The 26,991-nt window shown below is 34.0% G+C and overlaps 1 protein-coding gene across 1 annotated transcript in view; it reads right to left on the bottom strand.

The window, feature by feature from the left end:
* The window catches only part of LOC108731463 (cyclic nucleotide-gated cation channel alpha-3), a 179,723-nt gene extending 158,188 nt beyond the window's left edge, over window positions 1-21,535 (bottom strand). The window contains exons 1-2 of the mRNA XM_018461813.1: window positions 21,392-21,535; window positions 19,016-19,436 (exon numbers count right to left, since the gene is read on the bottom strand). Coding sequence (XP_018317315.1) covers window positions 19,016-19,352 — 337 coding nt within the window. The 5' untranslated portion in view covers window positions 19,353-19,436; window positions 21,392-21,535. The remainder of the gene's footprint in view (window positions 1-19,015; window positions 19,437-21,391) is intronic.
* Between the last annotated feature and the right edge of the window lie 5,456 nt (window positions 21,536-26,991).

Genomic DNA, 26,991 nt, shown 5'->3' with positions numbered 1-26,991 from the left:
ATTTTTAATTATTGCAAAAAATATTATCTCGGTCGGGAATATTACTAAGGCCTCGGTAGTCTAACTGGTAAGGACGCTCACACGGAATGTAAGAGATCCGGGTTCGACTCTCGGCCGAGGTAATATTTTTCGAGGCAATAATTAAAAATTTATTTACAGATTCTATTAGATTAAAATCTCTACAATAGTTGTTTATTGAGCATCAAAATTTAATTTGTGATGTCATTTCAGCAGTTTAGCTGCGTTTGTAAAGTCCGGAAAAATTTCGACGCGTAGTGAATATGACTACAAATATGGTATATGTATATGCAAATACATGTATAATATATATATAATTCACAATTTGAATTATTTAAAAGAACCAATTAAAGATCTAGCTTCGACCGGCATTAGGCCTTTAATATATTATTAGTATTTTATTAAATATCTACTCGAAGACAAATAAAATGTTCAATGTGCGCAGTAATTTTTAAAAATATTAATTATTTTTTGGACACATGATTTTGGACATTTGGATAACTCTAATAACTTGAGTGTATTTATATTTTACAGTTTAGTGTTTGCAGTTCAACGTAATTCCTAAACTCTGCTGTTTGCATCGCAGCATCGTATCCGTGAGTCTGAAACTATTTTTATTAATTTAATGATTAGTGAATTTCGCATGCAACTAATTAATTATAAGTAATTAATTGCTAAGCGATAGTTTGGCAATAATTTATTCATTAGATTAAATCGCCACGAATTTGTTAATATAATCCAGAGAGAAAGCTGAAAATGAAAATGATTAAATACGAACAGCTGTTTTTACTTATAGTGATAGTATACATATTATTTTCATTAATAACGAAATTATGTGAATAAATTATTGCTGTAATTTTTATCGTAATATGGATATATCATGTATGAAACCATGACATTTGTTTGAATATTTTTTTAAGTACTTAATAAAAAGTTTTCATTTAATTATATTAAGAGAAATGTATGAATATTCCAATTAGATCAGTGAACAGCTTGATAATGACTCTTGCTCATATTCATATTGATGTAAAATTTTTCATTATACGTTATAAGAAAGTTTGAAATATGACATATGAAAACTGTGAGGCAAAGTGAGATTTTTCAAAAGTTACTGTGTAAAACTTCTTATATTTACATGACTAGTTTCGAATTCATTCGTGCGATTTCATTGTAACTTTGTTCGATTTTATGAATAAAAATCTGATATTTTACAGGCAAAAATAACTTATTCGCTAGCTGGTACTCACTGTCGTTGCACTGATTACTGATTCATAGGAGTAGAAAACTTTCGTTTGCGTAATATTTTATTATAAATTTTGTAACAACCGAACATATATATATGTATATATATATCAATATGTACACTCAATGTTGAAAAAATGGCAAAAGTATAACTTTACTGTTGTTTTGATCACATATTAATGAATACACAGTATCTCTATAAATTATTTTGCATACGTACAGGTTGCAAAGTGTTCATGACGACGAATTGCTTTAATCAATCTTACAAACGTTGTTTCGTATAACGTTTATTTATACAACATTTATAATTCTATCAATTCTTATCATGATTAAACATCTATGAATTGATAAAATTGAAACAATTCTGTAAATTTATTCCGAAAAGTTCTACACTAATTTATGTAGTTTGACCAACAGTTGATTTACTAATTTCTGATAAAGCACGATTTCGGGCTATCCGCGCAATCGCGTGTAAACTCAAGACTCATATACGTTTGAAAACCGTATCTCTCACGTACAGAAAGAGGCAGGAACGTCCCTTGCGAAATATAAATCCATCCGACTTTCAAGGCACGGCAATTAATAGTCTGCATTAATCACGAAGGACGGTGACGTTACAGAGAATTATGGGCATTTGTTAGCGTGGTATAAGCAAAGCATCCGCACGCTTGCACGTTAATCATACAAAATGCAGAATGCGATCTCGACTGTGGTCGGCAGGCGTGAGCACTTACCGGGCAACGCTTAATCGTACGTGAACTGCTTTTTACCGACTGCCTATCTGAGATGAGCCCTGGTTTATTTTAAATACAAAAGGCCGATGTGAAGCCACGGATTGTCCGCGAGTGCACTTCCGAGAGCGAACAAACGAGTCTCGACGAGAATAATGTCGGCGCGCGAAAGGATTAATCCGCATTCATTAATCAAGTTAGATGCACGTTAAATTGTACTCGTAACCATCTTCATAAATTTGCTTCACAGCAAGTCGAGTATTTTCATGTACTCTCTTCATCGGTTAATAACGTTACGCATTGTACTTGCGCATTGTAAGAAACAAATAATAAGAATATGAATAATATGACTGATACTATTACATTTTTATCTCACTTGATATCTCACGTGAAATGTACGGATCGCGGCTAAGAAAATATTAAAACCGAGAGCTTCTCATCTCTTACGAAAAAAAATTTAGTGCGTTCAACAAAACTGTTCAGTTAAAGCATTTTTTAACAGCAACCAAATATTTTGTTTATATAACAAAAAATTTAGTTTGTAAAATAATTTCTCTACTTTGTAAATAACAAAATATTTGTTTTTGCTAATTAAATAATTTAGTTTGAATAAAATTACAGTTTAAATAAAATTACAATATATGGAAGCAAGGGAGTACGTTACTACTTGAACACTCGCTCGTAAAGAACGCGCAAAAGTGGAGTTGAAAACTTGTATAATCCGATTGTATCTCCCACAATATCTTAGAGGACTTAGAGAAAAGTCGGTCCAAGGTGAGATCCATCTGATCCAACGGGTTTACTATAACTAGCACTTTAGCGATGTGGCCAAGCGGGTGCAATTTGTATCACTATTGACGATATAAGCACGTTCATAAATTTCGGCTGAGAATTGAATATCCAAAGATTTAAAAGGTGTGAAATAGTACGTGTCGTGTGTTTCAACAATGGCACGTAACTATATCATAACGTAACAAATATTCGAATGTGAACTATTTTGCGATAGAAATAGGAATAAGCTTTCGAATTTTTAGTTTAAAACATAAACCAAAGTCTGTTTATTACAACTTTTTACATTTTTTAATATTTGAAGAAAAGCACTTGACTTAATCTTAAAATAGAGATATGTATGAAAATAAATGGAATTATATCAAAAAGAGTAAAGTGTATTAAAATATTATTATGTATTAAATATTAAAATATTAATTTATTATTAAAAGCATAAAATATAAATGTTGTAATATTATTAATATTTAATAATATTAATAATATTATAATATTATTTATATTACTGATATAAAAATATATTTATAATTCTCCTATTTCTAAAATAATTATTATAATAATTACGAAGTATATATATTACAGTTCTCGGTTTCAAATCTATATAAATATACAGTTATTTATTTATTAAATAATTATAAGTTTTTTATTTCTAATGTCAAGTAACGTTTTAATTACTGCTATAGTTAAAAATATAAATAATTGATTAAAACATTATTCAAATTATCTAGTTATAATAAGTACAAGAATTGACATGTAATATCAAATTTTACTTATAAATAATATTTTTATTGAGAGTAGAATAAGATATAATATGTATTCGATAATATTACACGTGAAAAGTATATTCGATAGTCGATGCACATAATTTTCTTCCACCACATAAATAGATGTCCTCGGACGATTGACGCGTGACAAAATTCCTCTTTTGTGAACTGAAGTGATTGACACCTAATTTTCTTCGGCTTTTGTGAGTCAATCTCTGAGGCTACGTCTATCGCGAAGCTACTTACACGGCATATAAGCACTTCACTTCGTTCTGCTGACTCTCGATCGCTCTGTCTCGTTTGTGCTTTCAATATAACCAGAATTTCTCAACTTGAAATTCTCAATGGTAAATACACTACTTGGATACTTGTACAGTAATTGCATATACAATAATATAAATATAATATGTAAAAATAATGAGACTTTGCTCATTTTGGAAAAAATAAAGAAGAGTAAAAAAAGGAATAAATTTAAATAAATAGAATAAAAAAAAGAGAGAAAAGTCGAGAAAGAAGAACTAAAAAAGAAGAGCCAAAAGAAAAGAAAAGAGAAAGAGAGAGAGAGAAAGAGACAGAGAGAGAAGAGAGAGTTAAAAGAGAATTATTTTATATTAAAAAATTACACTCTTTATTTTCCAATTAATTCAAATAAAATTTTCGTGGAATTTTATGGAAATAACATATAATGTGTCTTTTAATTTAAATATAAAACTAATTCATCAGATATTATAATGAATATTATACATAATATATGTCTAATATTCGTTATAATATCTGAAACAAAAAAGTGGATCTTACAGGCTGTCTCTTTATCATAGGAGACATGTAGCCTGAATTTACGAGATTTTAGGCAACACTTTGTAGGCTGTACTTAGGGAACTTAGGAAAATTGCTAGGAGTTTCGCCAAGTAGACACCTGCTGCGTATCAATTCGATTTGACGCTAATGAAGTGACGTTGCGAACGTACATTAACGATGTCGCTCACGGAATTCTGTTTTGCACTATCGAAACGTGAATACGAGCATCAGATCATTCGAATATGGAAAATCGATCGATGATAGTCCAAATAAATGGGAAAGCCCTTTCGAAAGACAACATTTTACAAAACATCACTTTCGATCAGAACTGAATTAGAATGCAGGTTGATAAATAGCACCCTGTTTTTAGTGCTCAAAAATTTCATTTAAAAATTCAATAAGCTGTGAAAACATAATATTATTTTCGAGAATTGCAGAACTATAGGAATTATAATCCGACAGTATTTATTTTTATAACTGAATATACGCAAGGTTCAACGTAGTTATACTTTAAAATACACTTTTTGTATATATCGCAAAAGTTGATTGAAACGCGGGAAAAGAAATATGGCAAGGTTTGGTAGGTTCTATGATAATTGTCTATTTAAATAACAAGATGGTTTTAGACGTGAAAAATTATATACTATTTCGTGGATGAACAGAGCCATATGAGTAAGAGCTTACTGTCGGTCATGACTGACAAAATGTACTCCTCGTGTATATACTGTACAAATGAAATTCTTCGCTTTAGAAGTAACATCGATCTTCTGGGTATGGACAGCTCGCCATCCATCCTCGTGCATTACTCGAAAATATCTCCGGTAAACAACTACCGGCTGCCATCATATCGAGCGTAATACAGGAAGGGTAAACGCGATGGAACGCGACACTCAACTTCCTGGTTCGAAAAACAATTACAGGATATTGGTAGCGGATTCGCATTAGCGATGTGGTTTGATCAGTAAAATGATGCTTGACGGGAGTGAAGTTCAGACTCGCGCATTATGATATGCCAGAATATTTCCGTTAAGTGATTCATATTTCGATAGATATATACTTGAACGGTATTATTTCAGTCGTTTCCGATCACAACCAAATTAATCCGGCAGTGATTGCAACAATGATTACAATCACTGCCGGATTAATTTGGTTTAATTGTCTAATAGAACATCACTCGATACAGTTCTTCTATTAATAATATTATAGCCGAAAAACGACACCTCGTAAATTTGAATAAGCAGTGCTTAAAATAGTGACGTTGTCTCTATCGATCCATTGAACGTGCCCTCAACTAACGAAGCGTGAGATAATAAAATTAACGTGATATTCGATTACTACGATCATCAAGCGTCCTAAATTTGGAAGTACAAACTCTCAGTGATTCAGTCTGTTCTTATCAAGCGATCGAAATTTCTCCGTTTTTTTTTCATTATTTTAAGATTTATCTTATTATTACTACTCCTTTATTTTATTTAAAATCAATATCTTATCTTAAATAAAATATTCTTTATTTTATTTAAAATAAATACTAATAACGTTATGAGAAATCGTGTTTAAAATACCAATAGAAATCATTGCACTATTTGTAAGATTAGAAGTTAGTCACTTTAATATAGGACGCGCTTATTCTAGGATAAAATCGCGATCTCAAATTTTTTCGCCTGAAAGAATACCAGGCATAAGCTCGCAAAGCTCAAACGCCGTCTCATCGTCGTTATAACACCATCTTCGTATACGCATTTTCTCGAGGATTATAGCTAGACCGTCGTAAAAATTATTCGATGTTCGCTCTTTTTTTATTCTCCATCCTACGCCATTACGCGAGCGCCATATGCAGAGCGGCTTAAATGCGTCCGGGATATTTTAAGTCCGCAAACCACGGAGTTCGTTGGCCATTTTATAATCCGCGCAGAATCGCCATAGCATTAGGAGAACCTGCATACCTCAGCATTTTCCACGACACGCGAAAATTATTATTATCTGCGCGCATTAAAATTTCTAATTGTCAGTGCGGCGAATGGTGCAATAACTTTTGAGTAAAATTGCAAAAAAATTAAATCTACGATAATCTCGTTTCTTAAATATGAAAATCAGAGTAGTATGTTTCTAACGTGAACACTGAGTCTTTGTATCGTTATAGACAAATTTTTCTATATACGTGAAAAAAAGACACGAATGTCTTAAGATCTTGATTTTAAGCATGAAAACGATCTTCGAAATTATGCGTACTAACTACAGTCAAATTATTCAAGCCACCTTCATTCTTTTCTCCCTCCTACAACGGTTCCAGCATCTTGGCTCTTTTGTATGCAAATTTTCTCAACTACTTGCGCCATGGTAACGATACAGCTGCTTAATAGCATGGGAATAGACTTCATCGGAGGATGTAGAACACGAAGGATACCTGAAAGATATTTACCATATCGTGTTTACATGTTTGTCTGATACAACTTGCTCCCTATAATTAATATTTAATTATCGACGCAGTTCTTTTATAAACGCGATATTTTTAAACATAAATTTAAATTTCAAACATTGTTTCACAGCATAAATATCAAATTAAGCATGAGAATTAAGATTACAGGATTTAAGACTAGAACAGATAATTCTATACATATTTTGCTATTTTAGAATAATTAATATTATGTTAAATACAATCTGCGAGTAAAGAATTTTGCAGAAAATAACAAGCTACAGAATGATATTGATTTTTTAGTGCCAAGCTCTTGTTATGTACAATCAATTTTATTAATAGTTGTCAATACGCTTCTAAGAAGCTTAAATTTTTCTACATACATATATTCAAGAAATATATAATATTTCTCGAATTACGTAATTAATTATAATTTACTTTGAAAGAAAACAAAAAATCAATGAATATATTTCTCGAGTTATGTAATTAATTATACTTGGAAAGAAAATAAAAAATCAATTAATTGCAATTATGAAGTATTTTTGTGAATCAAATACTATTAATGCATTCAATTGAGTTATCTACATATGCTTAATTTGATTTCCTAAGTTGATATAATTTTGATTCCAACATTCAATGAAATCGAATATTTATTTTTATTTTATTAAATATATTTTAATCGTTAAAGTTTGCGTGAAGTGGTTTCCATTCAAACTATTAGTCATTGAAAGATATGCAAAATTATAGAAATACAGTCATATTGAAAAACGAATAGGATCGTTGGATGGAAGTTGGAAAATTCAACGTGCACTCCGTCGATAATTCCGCAACAGAAGTCACGGGACCATTGCAGAATTATATGAAGACTTCAAAGTTACTGGCACAGTTATATTATTGTTCACTCCGTCCTTTCCGATTTCATTGCCGTGAGTTGCGTTTTCTCTCACGAGCTTGATGAAAATTTCAATGCAACAGAATATTCAGAATACACTTAGTCGACCACATCGATCCAGTCCGGACCGACGCAGTGCGCTTCATTGCGAACGTACAGTCGAAATTTGATGTCGGTATTCGTTATCAAAAACGCACAAAAGACCCCTACAAAAGCGCTGTACGAATATTTTATTATATTCAATTTCTGAATGTCGCTCAAGTTTTAATATTAACAAAAGTTCATAAAATAACACATAAATTTTTAGTTAACTCTTTGTCTCATAGCAAAATATTAAATAACTGCATGAATTTTGAGATTGTATATTATCACATATAATAGATAACAATGATTTTAATTCTACAGAGAATTAAGTTTAGGTTTTCCTCCAAAAAAATACAAAGTTCTGACTGTTCGGGTATGAAAAAATAAGAAAAATTATTTAAAATATAAATTCAATTTTTTGTTTATTTTACCACCAGATTATTTCTATATGCAAAATACGACGAAATAATTCGTAACGTGTTAGCGTCTGTAAATTTTAACCCAAGGATTTATCAAGGCTTCATGAATCGATAGTCATATTGGAAAAATAAAATATATTGTACAGTGTACAATGTATTTGTATATATTCAATTTGTATGCTTAATATACAGAAAAATTTTTAAATATATTTGAAGTAAGTTAAAATAAATATTGAACATTAACTTCACAATATTTAGCATGTCTGTCGTATAACACAGCATGTACCACGTGTTGCATCACATGTTGGTCAGTATGTTGGCTATTTTATAAATGTAGTGCCCCTATTAGAGAAGACATTATATTTATAAAATGTAATTAATCGATCAATTTTATAAACGTAATCAATCGATTAATTCTATAAATGTAATATCTGCTAGGAAAGGTATTATAAAATATTGTGACATACTGACCAATATATTGACTAATATATGCAACACGCGGTACATGAAATAAAAAAAATAAAGCTCTGACGGATTTACGATATTCAAAGTCAAAATTAATTTCGCGATTTTCTATAACAAATTCGAAGAAATATTGAATATTATTTTTGTTTTCTTAAGCATCGTTCACGTTATCGGAATTTCATTTATTCGTTTCTGTCGATTCTCGCGTAGCGTCAATATAACAGTGAGCTTTAATACGATTTATGAACACCACGTTATGCGCACAAAGCCTAAAGCTCTGATATATATGAACTGTGAAGGGATTTTGGCCGAAGGCCAATCGCAGCACAGTTTCATATCGTATCTGTTTGTGCCATCAAACGTTACATCGCACTGGACCAACATAAACCTGGAATTCTCACATGCATATGGAATCGTCATCTTGTTTCCGAACGTTGTGTATGTGCTCGTCTAATTAACGTCAATTCGTTGTCCGCTGTCTCTTGTTGACATGCAGTTGAGTATTGTTGATGTCATCGACGTCAACAATACACAACTAGGAATATATACGCGATTTTCATGTAAGCTGATTTCATACCTGAAGAGAGGATTTAATCAAAATTTAAATCATTGGAAAATTGTTAAGTTGTTATAATTGAGAAACTGTATTCGATATTTCTTTCATTATGTAAGCGAATTTAAAAATACTTATGAGCAAGAATAAGTACGTAGAATACAGAACATTGCGTATATATGTATTTGCGTTTTTTAAATTTGTACAGATAAAATGGATTGATACGAGTTTCAATGTTAAACATGAACAGTTTATTCAATTTTGTTATACCGGTGTAACAGTGAGAATTTCTATCTAACAAGCAAACTAATAACGAGGCTTTAGAAGCAATGACCGAGTTTCGAAAGCCGTATATGTCTCGAAATAAGTCCGAAGTTCACTTAGAACGTCCCGTGCTGTAATTGCTTCAATCGTAGACGCTGTCGCACCGCAGGAAATCAATCTGCTCGTGGCAATGGAAGCGAAGGAAGTAGAGCTTGATGATAACGGAGAGCCTCCGTCAAAGGTCCCGCGCGATTATTACAAAGGAATCTTCACGGTTGCATTCAACCTCTCGAGGTATTGGGAGTACCGAAGTATTGATCCCTCTCTATCTGTATAACGCTGATGCGATATCAATAGCGCCTAGTGAGAAAGCTATTTTGGAGTGAAGGAGTGTGTACGAGAAAGGGAGAGAGAAAAGGAGAAAAAGGGGAATCGTCAAAGGATAGGAGGAAGGTAATCAAGATTGTTATTTACGTTGAGAAAAGTCGAAGTTAGATCGATAATAGATTATTATTGCTCTTTTCTAACTATTGCTCTTTTAAGTATATTCTCGTTTCTCTATTATTATTCTCTAGTATTTTTCGCAAATGCGTAATATTTCTCTTTTTTTTCTGGAGCACATTGAGGGTCATCAAGGCGTACGTGCGCGCGCGTTAACTTATATTATAAGATTAATATTTTTAGTTAAATACATCGCGGATTTTATCCGTAATATTATCCGTAAGTTAATCGCTTTAGTTTTTGGACGTGTTTAATCATTTCAAAAGTTCTCCGGCTATTAAATACTTGTTTGGGAGTTTGTGACACAAAGTTTGGACGCGACCTTCAATTAAGAGCATTACCAACATTAAACCGCCCCTGAAACATTTGGAAGATTCCAGGGAGAGATTTTGTACTGGTAATATACATAATAAAAATAAATGCTCGAGTATCACTAGTATCGTGTCACCAGAATCATTTATTGTTAGAAAAATGAGTAATTCATTCAACGAAATATTTAATCGTTTATAGCAATTACATTCTTTAGGAAGTTATAAACATACAGTATGCATATTTTCATAATTTATAGAATTGTTAATATTTTCGAAATTTTTTTGAATTATTTTTGATGATACAATATATTTAAAAAAATAATACTGATTAAAAATTGTTACAAAATAAAGGAAGCAGAAATACGTTTTGTTTTTGTTAGAGATTGAAACTGTTATTCTTTATTTTCTCGATTAGATTTTTCATTCGTTGAGAAATGGCTTTCTATGTAATATCATTGAAATAATATCGCGAAAATCGCGCGATATATCTTCGATTGTGACCAAATCCAGAAGTAACGAACCTTTGAGCGTTTTAAAGTCACCCCAAGCGATCCTTTTTGTAACCGTCGGCGGAAGCGCCAGCAGTGTCAGAGATTAATCTCTTTAATGAAAAGACATAGATATCACTCGTGCAAACGGAACGAGATTGCAGTTAACCGGACTTTTCCCGATCCTCTTTCTATCTCTCGGACTTCCCATTTAGCGCAAAGTCCAACGTTTCGATTTTACTTCTGCGTTATTCTCTTTCTCTCCTTTTCTTTCGAGTAACTTTTATCTTGGCCACACGCTCCAAACTTTTCACCACCAAATAAAAATAGGGATGTTGACTGCATTGTGTGCGGAAAGTACCAGCAGCATCGGACAAAAGTTATCACAACTTTCTTCGACACTTTTATTCGCGTTGCTCGAACACACCTTAATCCACCAATTTGCACCTAGTTCTCTGTTTCTTCTACAATCCCCATGACCATACCATTTTGCTATTATAGCCGCCTAAAACGACATGAGTATTATCAGGAACTTTATTACGCATTTTCTTCTCATATCTCGTCGGTTTAGGCATCGTGCAAATTAGTAGACATTGCACATATTTATAAAATGCTCCAAATTACAAATTTCAAGAAAAATATGTGATTAATTTAATACTTTCAGAATTAAAAAAGTATATCTACATTTTTTACAAGTTAAAACAGTCTGAATTTTTTAAAACATTAAATACAAGAATACCAATTCAGTACACATTTATAAAAATATATTAAGATATATGCATTCGCTAAATATACGCACTTTTTATTGATTTACTCAAACGGATATTATATTAAATAATATTAAAAATAGCTATAGTATGATATAATAAAATTAGTTATAAACGCTATAAAGTGATACGAACACATGTTAATAAAATATCACATAGTTTTTTTGCAATTCTTATGATAGCAGATAGTAGTAAAGTAAATAGCTACTCTGCCATCTAGAAGCAAATTGCAGGGAAAAGTGCTCTTCTCCCTTTATCAAGATCGTTACGGTAACTCTCGTGAGACGCATTGTATTATGCATATACATTTAGACTGCATCTGTAAACTGCACTTTTTTCCGATAGCGTGTCCGTAGAGGGCCTGCTTAAACTCGCCACTTCACCAAAATGCAACCGTACTGCAATATGTATAATAAAAGCAGCTGATAACGACAATATGTTCTACTATGTATATCTCTTTTATTATGTTTCATAAATGCAAACGTGATATTTGCATCCATTTATTTTATGGAATTCTCTGCACTGTGGGAAAATTCAAAATTAATTGCAATAAGATGCACTTGTAATTCACTCTTTGTATCAAATTTAATTATTTTTAATGTTACATGTATAATCAAAAAGTGACATAATTATGCCTCTGTCTGCAAGCCAAATTTTTTTGACATAAGCAAAATTTCACTCTCAAAAGAGGATGAGTCATAAAATGACCAGAATTTGACTTAAATTGATGGAACTCCTGTGCACGTTTTCTTGTATTTTTTGATATATCGGATCATTTGCAAACGTTTATTTCAAACCGATCTGACGAGAACATGTTGAAAATCGCAATAAAAGTACCACAATTTCGTTCTGATCTTTGATTGTAATTTTCCATTATTTCCCATCAGTTTAGCTTGAAATTAACGTTTACAAATGATTCAGCATATCAAAGAAAATAAAAAACATGCAAAAAAAGAATTCCATTACTTTAATTAAAATATATTTTAATATATTTTATTCATTGTCTAGATATTAAAATAGGCAATTTTAGCTTTAGCAGTGGAATCTTTCTTATTCTTTAATGTACTGAATAATTTACATACATTAATTTCAAACTTGATGGGAAAATATTGAAAATTTGAAAGATCAGATTTCGACGAAATTGTGCCACTTTTAATGCTATTTTCAATATATTCCCATCAGATCAGTTTGAAATAAACGTTTGCAAATGATTGAGCACATCAAAAAATACAAGAAAACACACACAAGAGAGGTTCCATCATTTAGGCCAAAAATCTGATAATTTTATCTATCCTCCTTTCACACGCATTCATTTTTACTTAAATTTCAATTTTTTTTAAATAAAGGTTTTAACATTTAAATTAAAAAAACTATAGATATTTCGTAATGTAATAGAGATATTGAACAGTAACCTTGAAATTTTTAAAATTTAGAACAAAATAAAAAAATTGATCTGGACAAAAAATCCAGATTGTAGACGAAGGGAGTAAAAATATGATTGCAAACAGAGGATTAATAATAATTAAATTCTAAGCAATAACAAAAAGTAAATTCTTTTCATTATATTACGATTTTCTGATGAAAAATTAGAATTGAAATTGCCGTTATCGAATTTCTGAAAATTTGTTATGAATTCTAAAAGCGAAATCTATCTCACACTCCAAGTTATTTGAGTCGAATTCATTGTTCTTCCTGGGTAGTGTATACCAACCGAAACGACAGCCGTCCTGGCGGTGAAGCGACCAACCGCGAAGTGAATAGCGATAGGTGGACCAGCTTAACATCGTCGACGCAATACCGTTCCTGTGTCTGCGAAACTACATTGAAACGGGTCTAAACTTGCTCGCCTATTTACCGGTAGACACGTCGCAAACATATAACTCCGGGGAGTTGTTGCTGACTGTGATTTTCGTGCAAGCGCGCGTGTGCGCGTAACGATAGTGTGCACTGCATCCGATCGAGTTCCTTGTTCGAGTAGACGGAAAGAAGACTTCCCGTGCATCTACTTCTCCAGCGGCATTGACGTCCGTCCACGTGAACTTCCGCGATGGCGAAGTTACTCCGTTTTCTTGTTGGAGATTTTCGGATACAAGCCGGTATCGCGCGACACGCGCAGTTTGAACGACACAGCGAGAAAAGTTAGCGGACATGGATCAAAAAAAAGTCTCCGTCACACAATGGAGAATGTACTCCGTTGTTGTAGTAAGTTGTTCCGACAACTTTCAAGTTAATCAACCTGGTGTTAGCAACTTCCTATCCCTTATCATCTTACGTTTCTATAGAAGAGGAAATTGGGAGGGTTACATTCACAAAAGATTATATACTGTCTATCAATTTTGGCGTTTCCGGAAAACAATTTTTCTTAAGAAAATATTTCTTTGTAAAATAATATACTGTTAACCTTTAGACCGTCGGAAAACCGATATATCAGCTCGTTTTAATTTCATGATATAGTTAGCCTGAAACGCTATATTTGAGTTCAATTAGATATACCATTCTGAATGTAGACAAATCGAAAAAATTAAAAAAAAATAAAAAAAGTTTTTTAAATAAAAAAAATAAAAAAAACTCAAAAAACAAAAAAAAAATAAAAAAGAAAAAGGAGCTACTCAAACTCTCTATGTCCACGTCATTAGTTTTGGGTAAAGTCGAAGGAGAGTTCTACCTAAGATTTATTTTGCTGCTGTTTTACAATAATGGCTTCAGCATTCAAAATTATCATTTTCTGACTTCACCACAGTATTTAACAATCTCAAAAACCATTATATATGCATTATTTACAAATTTAAAAAATTTTAATTTTTTCCATAACCTTCTCTGCCGGAAAGCCGATATATCGGCTCAAACCGTGATGGAAACACTGTGTAGGATATAACTTTGATACAAACACATGTTTTTGTTATTTTTCAATGAGATTTTGATGACCTTTAATGCCGATGGTCTAAAGGACACGGAGCGACTCTACTCGCTTTCAACAAGCGTCTTAGAGCTTCTTTCGACGCTGCTAAAGTTGCCCAACTATTCGCTTGACCACCAGCGACCACTTGATGCTGCGACTTCAAAATTTTAGACTTAGACACTAACGAATAAAAAACAATTGTGTAGGAAAAGCTTTCATCAGCGAGTGAATTCGCTGACGAATTAAGAAGCTTACTTCAAGTGAATAAAAGCAGCGTCAAGAAAATTCGTTGACGAATTAATAACATTATTAGATGTTGCTGAAAGCAACAAGTAATAACAACAGCGAGTAAAGTGTAAATCACCCTTTAGATATCAAAGAAGCAATCGCAATTCACCTTCATATTCATTACATAATTTATTGGATTAGATATCACTTCAGTTTGGCAATCTGTGAGTGACTTATTCCTAATGGACTTAATGAACTAACTTGCGAAATCTTTATATCTACATTGCTGAAGAGGACTCCAAAGAAAATCGAAACGTACAATCAAGTTAAAATAAAGATGATTATCCTTCTCGTAAAATAAAAAAGCTTATGAAATCACTAACCGCGCTGTACTCTCATTAGCCTTGAATTCCTTTATTTACTTTTTCCAATCCTTTGTGAATGAAATAATTTTACTTTCAACTTCTATGTGTATCAGAATGTAAATCAATCCATTTCTGTGATTGAATTGCTTAATTCCAAAATAAACAACATACACATTAATGTAGACACTTGGCAAATAATAAACTAAATTTAGGTAAATCAATTTTAATGCAGTTTTTACGTCAAATTGTTTACGGCATTATTTTAGTTAAATAATGATATATTGAAAAGGGTCAATGGTGATTTATTAGTATAAATGATTAAAAATAACTCAAGTTGTGGATATAATTTTACATTATAAAAACAGTGTATCCGTGTTAAAAGTTTTGCAAAGACTTATTCGGAGCAGTAAAATATTTCACAAATATTGTACAAATCAAATTTTTATCGAATTGTTTGACAAAGAATTTTGTAAGTTATAGAAATCTTCAGACGAAACACTTTTTAAACAAATGTGCGATTTAAACGAATGCGTGATTTAAACGAATGCGTGATTTAAACGTGACAGAAATGTCTGTGAAGTTAAAGCTAATGGATCGAGTTTTCCATTCTCTTCTATCTCGGTTAAAATATTACGGTATCGACATATGGAGATCTAGGCTCTTCGATAGGCACTTTAACTTGAATGTTCTTCACGATAATTTAAAGCCCACGTCTCTGACGGTGTCAGCCAACAATTCGAGTTGTGTTTCGATTTTTTGTGCTTTCATTCTCGGGATCTGCACGCGATGTTTCGTTTAACAAAGGCTGATCGAAAAAGTATTTCTCGCTAGTAGCAGTTTTTATCGATCTTTCGCATATATGTCCGTAATTAGGTCAAGAGAATGGAGATGTCTACGAATCGGATCGACCATTATCGAAATCCGTTGCTCGTAAATTTCCCGCGATACCATCGGCAACTGCTGTTGATGCCAGGACCCAACGACTGTCGATTAGCGGATTAGTATTATCGGCCTCCGTCGTGCCATCATTGGCGTAACGGAACTCAAAGGGAGACATAAAGCTTCTCGCGTTTACGGTCGAAGATATTGCCGAAATCCACAATAATCGTTCGGATTGCATCATCATCGTAATCGTTTAATGGCAACCTTAATTTTATGTCGAGGTTCTTAATATTCTGCAAAGAATATTACGAAAATCACCTCTTTCTTTTCTATTACCATGACTATCAGATAATAGTCGCGATCATCATTAATATTTTAAAGCACCTTCGACCGCATTTGTACTTTAACCTTACAGTTTAAACGCGAATTTCGAACTAGCCTCTTAGGTGCTTCTTCCGACGATAAGTCAAAGCGCGCATTAAGCTCCTCGAAAGACAGTAGCAGCTATTCCCTCTAATGACGTCAAAGTTGATCGAAATCCTTCTAGCTATGTTGTAAGATTTACGTAAAATCCCGCGCTGCTTTTCTGATTCATTAGTCTTAAGGAACCTTATAAGACTTTAATGTTCTAAGAGTGTAATTAATAAAAAACTTTTTGTTTTTTCTTTACGCTTTTGTTCCTTACGACAGGCAGGCATACAATTTGCAAACAACAATTATATACATTTTCTTTTCCCTGAATTTATACTTTAAGTAACTTTTGGTGTTACGTTATGATTATGAAAATACACGTAAATTTTCATTTGTAATAATTTGATATATTTTCTTTGTATATACGTATGTATATACTTGTTTGCTTTTCATTTCCAACATGCTTTTTTTCTCGTATTTATACAATATGCAAATATTTAGTTTTTAAATATTATGTGTAAATTAGAAAAAGTAATTACACAATCAATTATTCAGCAGCATCAACAAGCAATTATTAACATTCGCGTTCTACGTATGAGATCAGGTATTACTCGTAGTAAATAGAAGAGATTAATATGGTTGAAACAGACTGGCGGAAACGTGTTTTATTACGACTTCCCTGCATTTCGTTTAAATATCTCGTTCGTCTTGAACAAAGTTTAATTATATACATGACGATAAGGCAGAAAAAAGATACACTTAACTTTCCGTCTACAATCCAGATCTTTTTTGACACAAGCGAAATTTCATTCTCAAATTCACCCTCATTTTTGCTTAAATTTCAATTTTTATTAAATAAAAGTTTTAACATTAGACTTAAAAACCTATTTGGAAATGTAAAATAGAGATGTTACAAAAGTAACCCTGAATTTTGTTTGAAACTCTAGAACAGTAAAAAAAGTTAAACTCGAAACAGGAAAAGATAAATTGCAGATAAAAGGAGTAAAAATGTGATTGCAGATTGAGGGTTAAAATTTTAGCCTAGTCTAGTGTTCAAGTCAAGAGATGCAATTTTGTCTGCAGATAGATTGCCAGCAAAAACGCGGCATGCATTTTTCTTCTCTGAACGTCATGCTATACACAATACCTTCGCAATTACACGTGTGAAGCGAGATGTCCTGGTAAAGATATTCCGTCGGTTGGAATTATAGACGTGAGATCGTGATAAAGACCACCGAGAAGCAGGTAGAATTGTATATTTCGCTCGAGAGGTAAAGCTTGAGAAAAGACCAACCAACGGCTTTTCGCAAAGCGAAGAGATTAAAAAAGTGCTAGCGAGGCTAAGTATAAAACAGAGAGACGCGTTTCCTAAGTAAAAATCCTGCTTCTTACAGACGCGAACGAGAATTTATGACTGTTTATGGAGCGCAATAAGTTATGCGCGAAGATACGAACGAGCATCACGTTACGTTTTGCGAAATATTCCGGCCTGTATAGTTTATAGCCTGGCGCTAACGAAACATAGTGAATATGTTTTGCATTGTGTCAATAAATACTTCGTTGCAGACTGGACCGCAGTGTCGAGAACGAGCAAATCAACAGCGACTTTGTGATTGTCCGAAGGCGCGAGAGAATACGCGCAATAATAAAAATCAATGGTTTCCCGCGGTCAGCTTGTCTGCATTTTTCTGCCGCTTGCAACCATTCTGCGCGCGTCGTTACATAATTCTACGTTACTGCATTGCTGCAGTCGACGACTATGTTCTCTCTTGCAACGAAAGGCTATCCAACTTACTGAATCGAAAATAGGTAGTAGCCTTATATTATAATCTATATTCGCATAACTTTGGACTTTATCCCCACAGTCATACGAAATATGACATTCGGAATAAAGTCCAAAGTTACCCGATATACGAGGTTGATTCATAAATTTTACGTACATTTTTGAGAAATTCGAAACAAGATAAATGAAACACGATTTAGACTCGTAATCAGTAAGTAATGCGCATTTTTTCGTTTTCGACAATGTGTTACCATGTGCAATTTATTGCTAGCATTTTTTTCAATTTATTTATGGAGACAATGACAAATGGTATCGTAATACAGATAGATATGCACGAATCTATGGATTGTTCTAAAATAAACAGAAGCTGCCATGATTAAAAATATAGAAATATCTTGAAAAAGTTAATCAAATAAACCCCGCAAATAAAACAACGAAAATCAATTACAATATTGTATTATGTATTTTAAATTTAAAAAATGTAGAAGTTCTACTGTAGTTACACAATGTAAAAAAATCGATCAGTAGAATGGAATTTCAAATTTCATTATTAAAATATCCAGATTTAAATAAGTTTTGTTATTTTTGTCTAAAAACTTAAATTGGCGACGTCAATGAAAATATTTTGCAACATTTTTTAACATTTTCAGAATTTATTTTCGAGTATTGTCTTGTTAGTGATGCTATTTTATTTAGCTTCAAGAAAATATTACAAATTTTATCCATGTAATTTTGCATTTATTTTGTCTTTATTGTAAATGATATAACTTTTTCAAAAAGAAAATTATTCTCGTAGAAAAGTTAAAGTTTCTTACAATGCTTTTCATTGGCGTCCGATCACGTCTATATGTGTGTGTCCGTACAAAATGATCAATACGATGATTTGCGATACGAGACTACCGACCAACGATTATCGACGATAAAAGCTGAAAAGATGATAGTCGAACTCACCGGACTGTGCTCTGTGCGCGGGTATGGCGGGGGCGGGCGGTAATCCGGCGATGCTGCAAAGAGTCTGTCCACTACCGTACTTAATACTCCTGCAGTGACACGGCGTGGTGGGCGTCGTCAGCCCCTCGTTGTCCCTGACGGTAGCCCCGATCACCGAGATCTCGTCGAGTTCATGCCCGCTGTCGTAATGGCACAGTCTCGTCGCGCTGGTGCTGGCCCCGCCACCCCCGACACCGCTATCTTCCCCGGCACCGGCGTCGGAACGACCGCCGCCGGTGCCCCTGCCCCCGGTCCGGCCCCTAAGCGACTGCACCAGTCGCTTGGCGCCTGAAGACATTCCACGGAGGTGATCCAGCCTTCCGGTCTTCGTTTCCTCTTGTCCTAGCCAAAACCGCCGGAGTACACGCCCCGGGATATCCACCTAAAAATTGCACGCTTGTAATCGCTGAGCTATGATGGTATTAAATTGCTGTGTAAGTTGTGCCTGCTAGTGAGAACAGGATTTCCAAAGTTCCAGTTTCCGTAGACATCGTGTATTTGAGATCGTATTGTATTGCCAGCGAGATCTATGATCATTTATCGTTTTTCTTTGTATTCTTCCCGGATTTATTTTTTATGTCTGCAGCAAGGAATTTTGCAAACGTTAAAACTCGGATACTCTTTGTGTGTTATATGTATATTGTACAAATGATTTTACTGTGTATATATATATTTTATTAAATTATATTATTTTACTACAATATTTTAATATTGTAACTGAATTGAAGTATATTGTAATTTATATTTTATTATTGTATTTTTCGATTGTATTATTAACGCGCGCACGATTTCAACACTAAAAGTACCGAGCGGTCATTATCGATCGTTCCTATTTTTATTTTAATATTACAATTTTTGTGTAAAAACAAGATACCGAAATTTTTAACTTTTCAATAATTATATCCTTTATATAGATAAAATATTTGTGTTTTCATTACTTTTTTTTACCTTTATAGTAATTTATTTGCTTGGTCCTTTTAGGTTCGATTGTATCAATGTAAGATTAACTTTAACTCGGTTTAATTTACTTTTTATTTTGTCTTACTTTAGTTCAGAATCAGAAAGAAATAAAGATAAATTAAACCAAGATTAAAGTTAATCTATGTTGGTAGAAATGGACATCAGTGAATAAAAAACATTGATACTTCTAGTGTTAATTTTCATAATTTTTTTAGATATAGGACAGAATTATTCAACAATTTAATACAAATGAATTTATTATATTATAACATTTACAATAATCACACAGTCAATAAACGATTTAAATTGTAATTAACAGACTACTGAACGGTTCCATCTGGCCATACGAGGCTATATCTACTCGTCGCGCCAACAGAGTATGAATGATGGCTTTGAGAAACAAATCACTCACACAAGATTGAAATTCACCGATTTGCCTAAAGCTATGTAATAGTTTGGCTTGTGCAGAATAAAAATTTGGTCATTTTTAGCTCCGACAGACACTTATGATAAATGATCAGTCAAACACATACATCTCTTTTAGTCTCTACCTTTTCATCTTATCGATTTTGACTAGAAAGAAGCAAAGCGCTGTGCTTAAAAGAATGTGATAACTTTGATAATACATGATAGATTGCCCTTCATCTTCGCGTTCATGTATCGTGCTTTGAAGAGAAAAAAATATACTATAATGTATGTGAAATATTTCGCATGTCGATAAAAATATTTAAAATTGTTATAACTCATTGTCAGAAGTAGATGGAGATAAAAATATGAACATTACAATCGAAACAAACAATTTAATAAAATATTTTGGTACATTGATAAAGGTAACTGTTTGTATGTTAAACGATTCTTGTATATGAAAGCAAAATACAACGACGATCTTCGGAAAGATTATTGAGATTAAAATCCAGATGTGAAAGGTCTTCGTCCCTAGGTTTCTCACACAATACATAAGAACTTAAGCTGGATGATGAAGATAAGAGAGAAGGGCGATGATACCCCTTTATTCGATATGATGTAATTTTGGGGAAAAATTGAAATAAATTCAATAGAAATATTTATTTAAAGGATGGATTTATGAAAAATACTATTTGAAATAGTATTTTACGTAAAATATTATTTGAAATAAATATTTTGCGTAGTAAATATAAAAAAGACAAATAATGTTAATGTTAATGTAAATAGTAAATACTATTATATTTACTATTACATATATTACGCAAAATACATACTCCAAATATTTCTATAAGCGCATCCTTTAAATAAATATCTATTGAATCTAATATATCAATTCTTTCTCTCTGCACTGAAAATATTTATTTACTATTTTTATTTCAACTATTTTCCCCAGCACATATGTAATGTACTTACCACGTGGTGATGCCGCCCGGCAGTGGTAGCTCTGCTCTCTGCTGACTACGTGTACCGCCAACGGTAACGCCGCGCACGTTCGCGACCGATGTCACCGAGCGTAGCACATGATCGCTTTCTCTTGATTCCTCGGCACGATTTCGATTCGGCACGCAGGCCACGCGTCTCGGCACTCCGCTTTCGTGCTCCGGTTCCGCGCTACCGATTGTTATTCGAGCCGCTCGAGCGTTCGTACGCACCGACAAGAAGAGCAACGACGACGGCCGACCACCGAAGAGGGTTGCACGACGATCGGCGGCATGCCAAGTCGCCAAGACGCCTGTCGAGCACGTCGCTTCCGGCACCGATCGCTTAACAGGCTAACGATCACTGTGCGTCGCGATCGTGATGGTGGCGACGGCACGCATACACTTTTTGCGAACGGTGATCGATAGGCGTACGAGGCACGCGTCGCTCGCCACGCGATCGTCTGCGACCGTCCCGTCGAGCGACATGCCGCGATTACGGTCGGCCCGATGGTGCGTTCACCGGTGGAACCCTCGTCGGCGTCGGCACACTCTACGTACTCTCGCCTCTCCGCGATACCGATGACGAACGGGGTCCGTGTACCTCTTTCGCGACCGAGGAAATACCCGGCCCGATATTAATGCCGACAGACCCTCTTTAAGGGACGGCCGACGTGCAACAAGTGTCTCGAGTGACGACACTCGTCTCACGTGCCGCTGCTGCGCTCTCGCCTATTCCACGTTCAACCACTCTCGCTGATACACTCGATACTCCGCGTTCGATCCGACGACGGCTGGAGACTCGTCTTGGTAATACGTGGACACAGCGCGACAGTATCTGGGGAGAAGAACAGAGAAAACAAAGGTTATTTAACGAACGATGGATCCCAGTTGGAAACATATATTAAAAGATATTGGTTTGCATTGTTTTCACAAATATATTGGGTTTCGAAATCGTGAGCGGCATTATTCCCGGAGAAAATCGGTTCGGGGGTATTCGTGAACTCTCTATGTGAGGACCAGAAACCTCTCCTTAAGGGCTAAGCGCTCGACGTTGATAGAGAAATAACGAGCTGAAGATTAGGATATGGTCCGCTCGAAATTGCTAATATCGATTATGCAGAACCTCAAGTTGCACTAAGAGGTTCATACGTTCATTACACTTAGATTAATCTCAAGGGAACTGGAGCAGCAAATAAGTCGTAACGATCTAACATCTCCAAACATTCAAACTGTTCTTAGGCTAGATAAATTCTATACGTATGAGATATATTTATTATATATTACATAATTCAAAGTAATAATCAAAATAATACTGTGTCAATAATTACAACTTAATACAATTATATTGAGACGAAAGCATGGTCAACAATCGATTGACTTTGACGAAAATATGAAGTTAAACTAAAAGGAGAATCACATGTGAAATATGAGTTGAGACCTGCTTTGACTAAAAATGGCTTTTTTCTCTTTTATTTGTGCTTAAATCCTTCTCGATTTATTTCACTTAATAATGTTTATTAAATTTATATTTTTTTCGATAGTTACTAAAAGATTTCCTTTGAGATTTCTTTTGCGCACGATTCTATGTAACAACTGTAAAACTATTTTTAAATTAGTTTAGACTAACCCATTGATACATGTATGCATTCTGTCGGATGACGAGATGATGGATGCGTCGTGATATTAGCTGTATATGTATTTTGCAACAGCGGCATGGAGGTACAAATATGGACAGAGGGTTGACAGTAAAGGAGAAAAGGCATTGTACGTATACATATATGAGAATAGAACCAAGTAGTTTGTGGATGTGAGGACATTGAACTGTCGCCAACCTGAAGTATTATTTTGCTCCCTTATTTTCTCTGCACAAGAAAGACAGGATACTCAATCGTTTGACATCGCGACGCGAAAAAATGCCCCTACGATATTTCACATTACAACACGAGGCGACTTGTTCTCGCGGAAAAAGGGATTTCCGCACCAACCTTTTTCTTCATTTATCATAAGTTTTGTCTAGACGACATGAAACTGCCAAGATTAAGAAGACGGATACACGAGAGAACTATATAATCTTTAAAATAACAGTAACATACATTGTTACGATATTTTTATCTGCAGTATTTTGTTCTAAGTTAGAAGAGATTAGCAATGAATTTGTTGAAATACATCTCGTTTTCTAATGGATAATTGATTTATCATGTATTGTACTACTGCTGTGCTATTTCGCTTTCTTATACAATCGATCGATAAATAATTAACCAGCGAAGGGCCGACGCTCGACCTTCGAGCAGCGCGTTAAATTGATTTCGCATAACAAAGAACAATGGCTGTCGCATAGGGGATGAATATTAGGAGTCCTTGCACAGCATCGGATAAATTATGTAGGCAACGAGAGTCTGGTTTTATTGCCGGCGGGATCGTCGTGCCTCTGCAATCCAGGCGTAAACTCGACGGCTCTCTCATATGGAAATCGTAACTTGAAAGTATAATATGGAAAAAAATATCCGTTGGTGGTCTACGTTACCAGAGCACGTTTGTTTTAGCTTATAAAAATTCCGGTGAGAGTCGAAGTGTATTTATCCCGAGGAAGTATTAAGCCTGGAAAGTGCGTTAAAAGTTTACGGGGTTACGGGCGTGCTTCGATAAATCATCCGTTAAGTTTTTCTTAAAGATTTAGGTGGAAATCAGGTAAATCCTAAGCCGATCGCTAAATATTACGTAACAGCCAAAGTTTTAGTGCAGTTTCTATAATTTTATATTTTGTCAGAGAAACGAGTCATAGAAATTATTTTATCACAGAAACGAACCCTTAAGAAAAAGTATTTCAACACTGAAAAAAATTTCTGGTTGAAAATGGACGAATCAGAAATTTCTGGTTAAATTTATTAGAATTCTAGTTGAGATAACCGGAATTCTGATTTTGACCGGAATTTGATACAATATTTCTGGTAAAATCTACTAGAATTCTGATTTTTACCAGAATAATTATATTAATCAGAATTCTAGTTATTTCAACTAGAATTCTAATAGACTTAACCAAAAAATTCTGATTCGTCTATTTTCCACCAGAATTACTATTTGATCCAACCAGACCATTTTTTTCAGTGAATATACTGAATAGTTAATCGTATATTGAAACACTTTTTCGTAAGGGAACATCTAACATCGGAAATGAAAGGAACGTTTCAATCTACCGAAGTAAATAGAATTTCAGATGGAAATTAATACGTAATGTGATACGATGCAATTTGATACAAAGGAAAATAAATATAACCAAGGAAAATAAATATAAATTAACGCTCTATTCAGAATAAATAAGCGGTCACATTCCGAGTAACGCTCTATGGAGCAATCTGTAGTACTTACTGCAGTTTTAAACTCTAATATTTTAGTTCATGGCTTTATGTTAGCGTATTTAATCAGAGCAATGTGTCGTTGTAACGTATCGCTCCGAATTGCTTTTGTGTTTATAGCTTCATAACGATGCTTAGGAGATTCATCTATCATGGGAGCGACAATGCTGCGCAATTTATAAGGCGCCTATTATAGTACAAATTGCAGGATAATTAAAAGATATCTTTAGAAAAGATAGCAGTACTTATTAAATTGGATTAATTAAATAAATTTTAAAAATTATATCAGTTGCTTAATAATATTTTATCTGTAGTCCTTAATCGATAATTATGAAATATCTATAACAAAACATAATGTATAATTTAAAATTGTCCATAATATTCTGTTTTTGTTACCTTTTTGTTTAATTTATTAACAAATATTATTCATGCAATATGGTCCAACTGAAATCTGTTCCAACTTTCTGTCGAAGCTTGCCGAAAATAAATCGTATACGATGCATATTCCCGCTAAAAATATTCCACAATGAAAACGGGTTATTTGTTTGCAACGACCGTCATAAACTGTACGACTCCATTTCCCTGATATTTTTTCAATTGCGTTTGCGCGCAGTGCACGCACACGACCGGTGCGAAACGTGATAGTTGATCGATACCGGAAAGATTCGACGAGATTTTTTACACTACGGTGTTTGAGAAAAACGCGAAAACCACTGTTTTGTGACAAATCTTTTTCTGATTATTCAATCCATTTCGATTTTTTATGTCTTACAGTACGATTACGCGTAAAGATAATATATTTTCGCTCTTATTATAGTAAGTAAATAAATCTTACAATAAGAAAAAGTTTTGTCCATTTATTTCACAAAAAAGCACCGGAAAAGTCTAAATTTCTTGGAGCAAAATTTCACTCGAAAAGAGTTAAAATACTGCCACTATTAAAAAAAGAGAGATAAATTTACACTCTTGAATAAGAGTGACAGATTTTCACTTTTTTTTAGAGTGAGATTTCACACTTTTGGAGTGAGATCCACTTAAAAAAAAAAAAGGAATGAAATTTCTTTCCTTTGGAGTGAATCTCACTTAAAAAAAAAAGAGTAAAAAAATCTGCTACTCTTATTAAAGAGTGCAAATTTTTTCGATAATGGCAGTATTTTAACTCTTTTGGAATGAGATTTCACTCCAAGAAATTTAGAAGACAAGATTCTATTTTCGCCATAGTTTAGCTGTTCGCGTAACACGGAAATTACTGCGAATTTAACTTGCCCGTGGGTGCATCGACCGAGAAGCGAAGGATTGCGTTCTGCGACGTTACGACGTACATGCTCTGCGGCTGCAAATGGCCGTGTGCTGTCGTCGCCGACAATAAATGCAGACACTGCAGTTTCTCACTTTACGATCGATGTGTCGATGTGTTAGCGCATTTACGTCGGTGCGCCACAGCGTTGGCTGATTGCAACGAGATGCAGCGCGACGCGCAGCGACAGACGAATGACTTGCTACGATACGACCCGGCTTCTGTACATACATGCACGTCGATGAATCAGAACGGAAATCTCCGATTGGCGAGAACAAGCGAGAATTGCGCGCGCGAGTGTGAACGTAGTGAATTTTTTACAACATATCGATTCTATCGTTAATGGAAGTTTCGATTTTTCGCTTTCGTTAATACGCAAAAGGATGCTATCCGATGCCGTACCGTTGTATAAGCGACATTTGACAGAAGTTATCGATTATCGCGCATACACCGAATTATTTGCATCGCTGGCATTCGGATCCATTCGATTATTCAAATTTGATAACTGTATGACCGAAGCGGGAACAACTCGCGAATTGACCCCGAGGTCCGCCGTGATATTATTCCCATATTTTTGCATAAAATCCAGCTTTTGCGATTGAAAAGAACGACCGCAGTAATAAACTATGGTTTGGATGAAAAGCAGAAAATTTTTAGAAATTATTATTTGAAAAATACAAATAAAAACTAAATGATCTCGCCGTGTTATTTCAACTCACATAGAAAGACTTTCGTTTTTTCATTGTCGAGTACATACTCGAGATCATATTGTAATATTATATTTTCGAGAGAGTTTATCTCAAAAATCGCATTTTAAAACTGCAAAAAGCTGCGCACTGTTACACAACCGGAAACAAACGTTGATGGGCGCGAATGTTTCACGATCCGATGAATCGCCCAATGGTTACCTAAAATAAAACAGAAAAAGAGAGAAAAAAAAGA

Source organism: Mycetomoellerius zeteki, unplaced genomic scaffold (genome assembly GCF_001594055.1).
Source record: "Mycetomoellerius zeteki isolate Tzet28-1 unplaced genomic scaffold, Tzet1.0 scaffold128, whole genome shotgun sequence".
Taxonomy (NCBI): domain Eukaryota; kingdom Metazoa; phylum Arthropoda; class Insecta; order Hymenoptera; family Formicidae; genus Mycetomoellerius; species Mycetomoellerius zeteki.
This window is presented reverse-complemented; position numbering and strand designations above follow the sequence as displayed.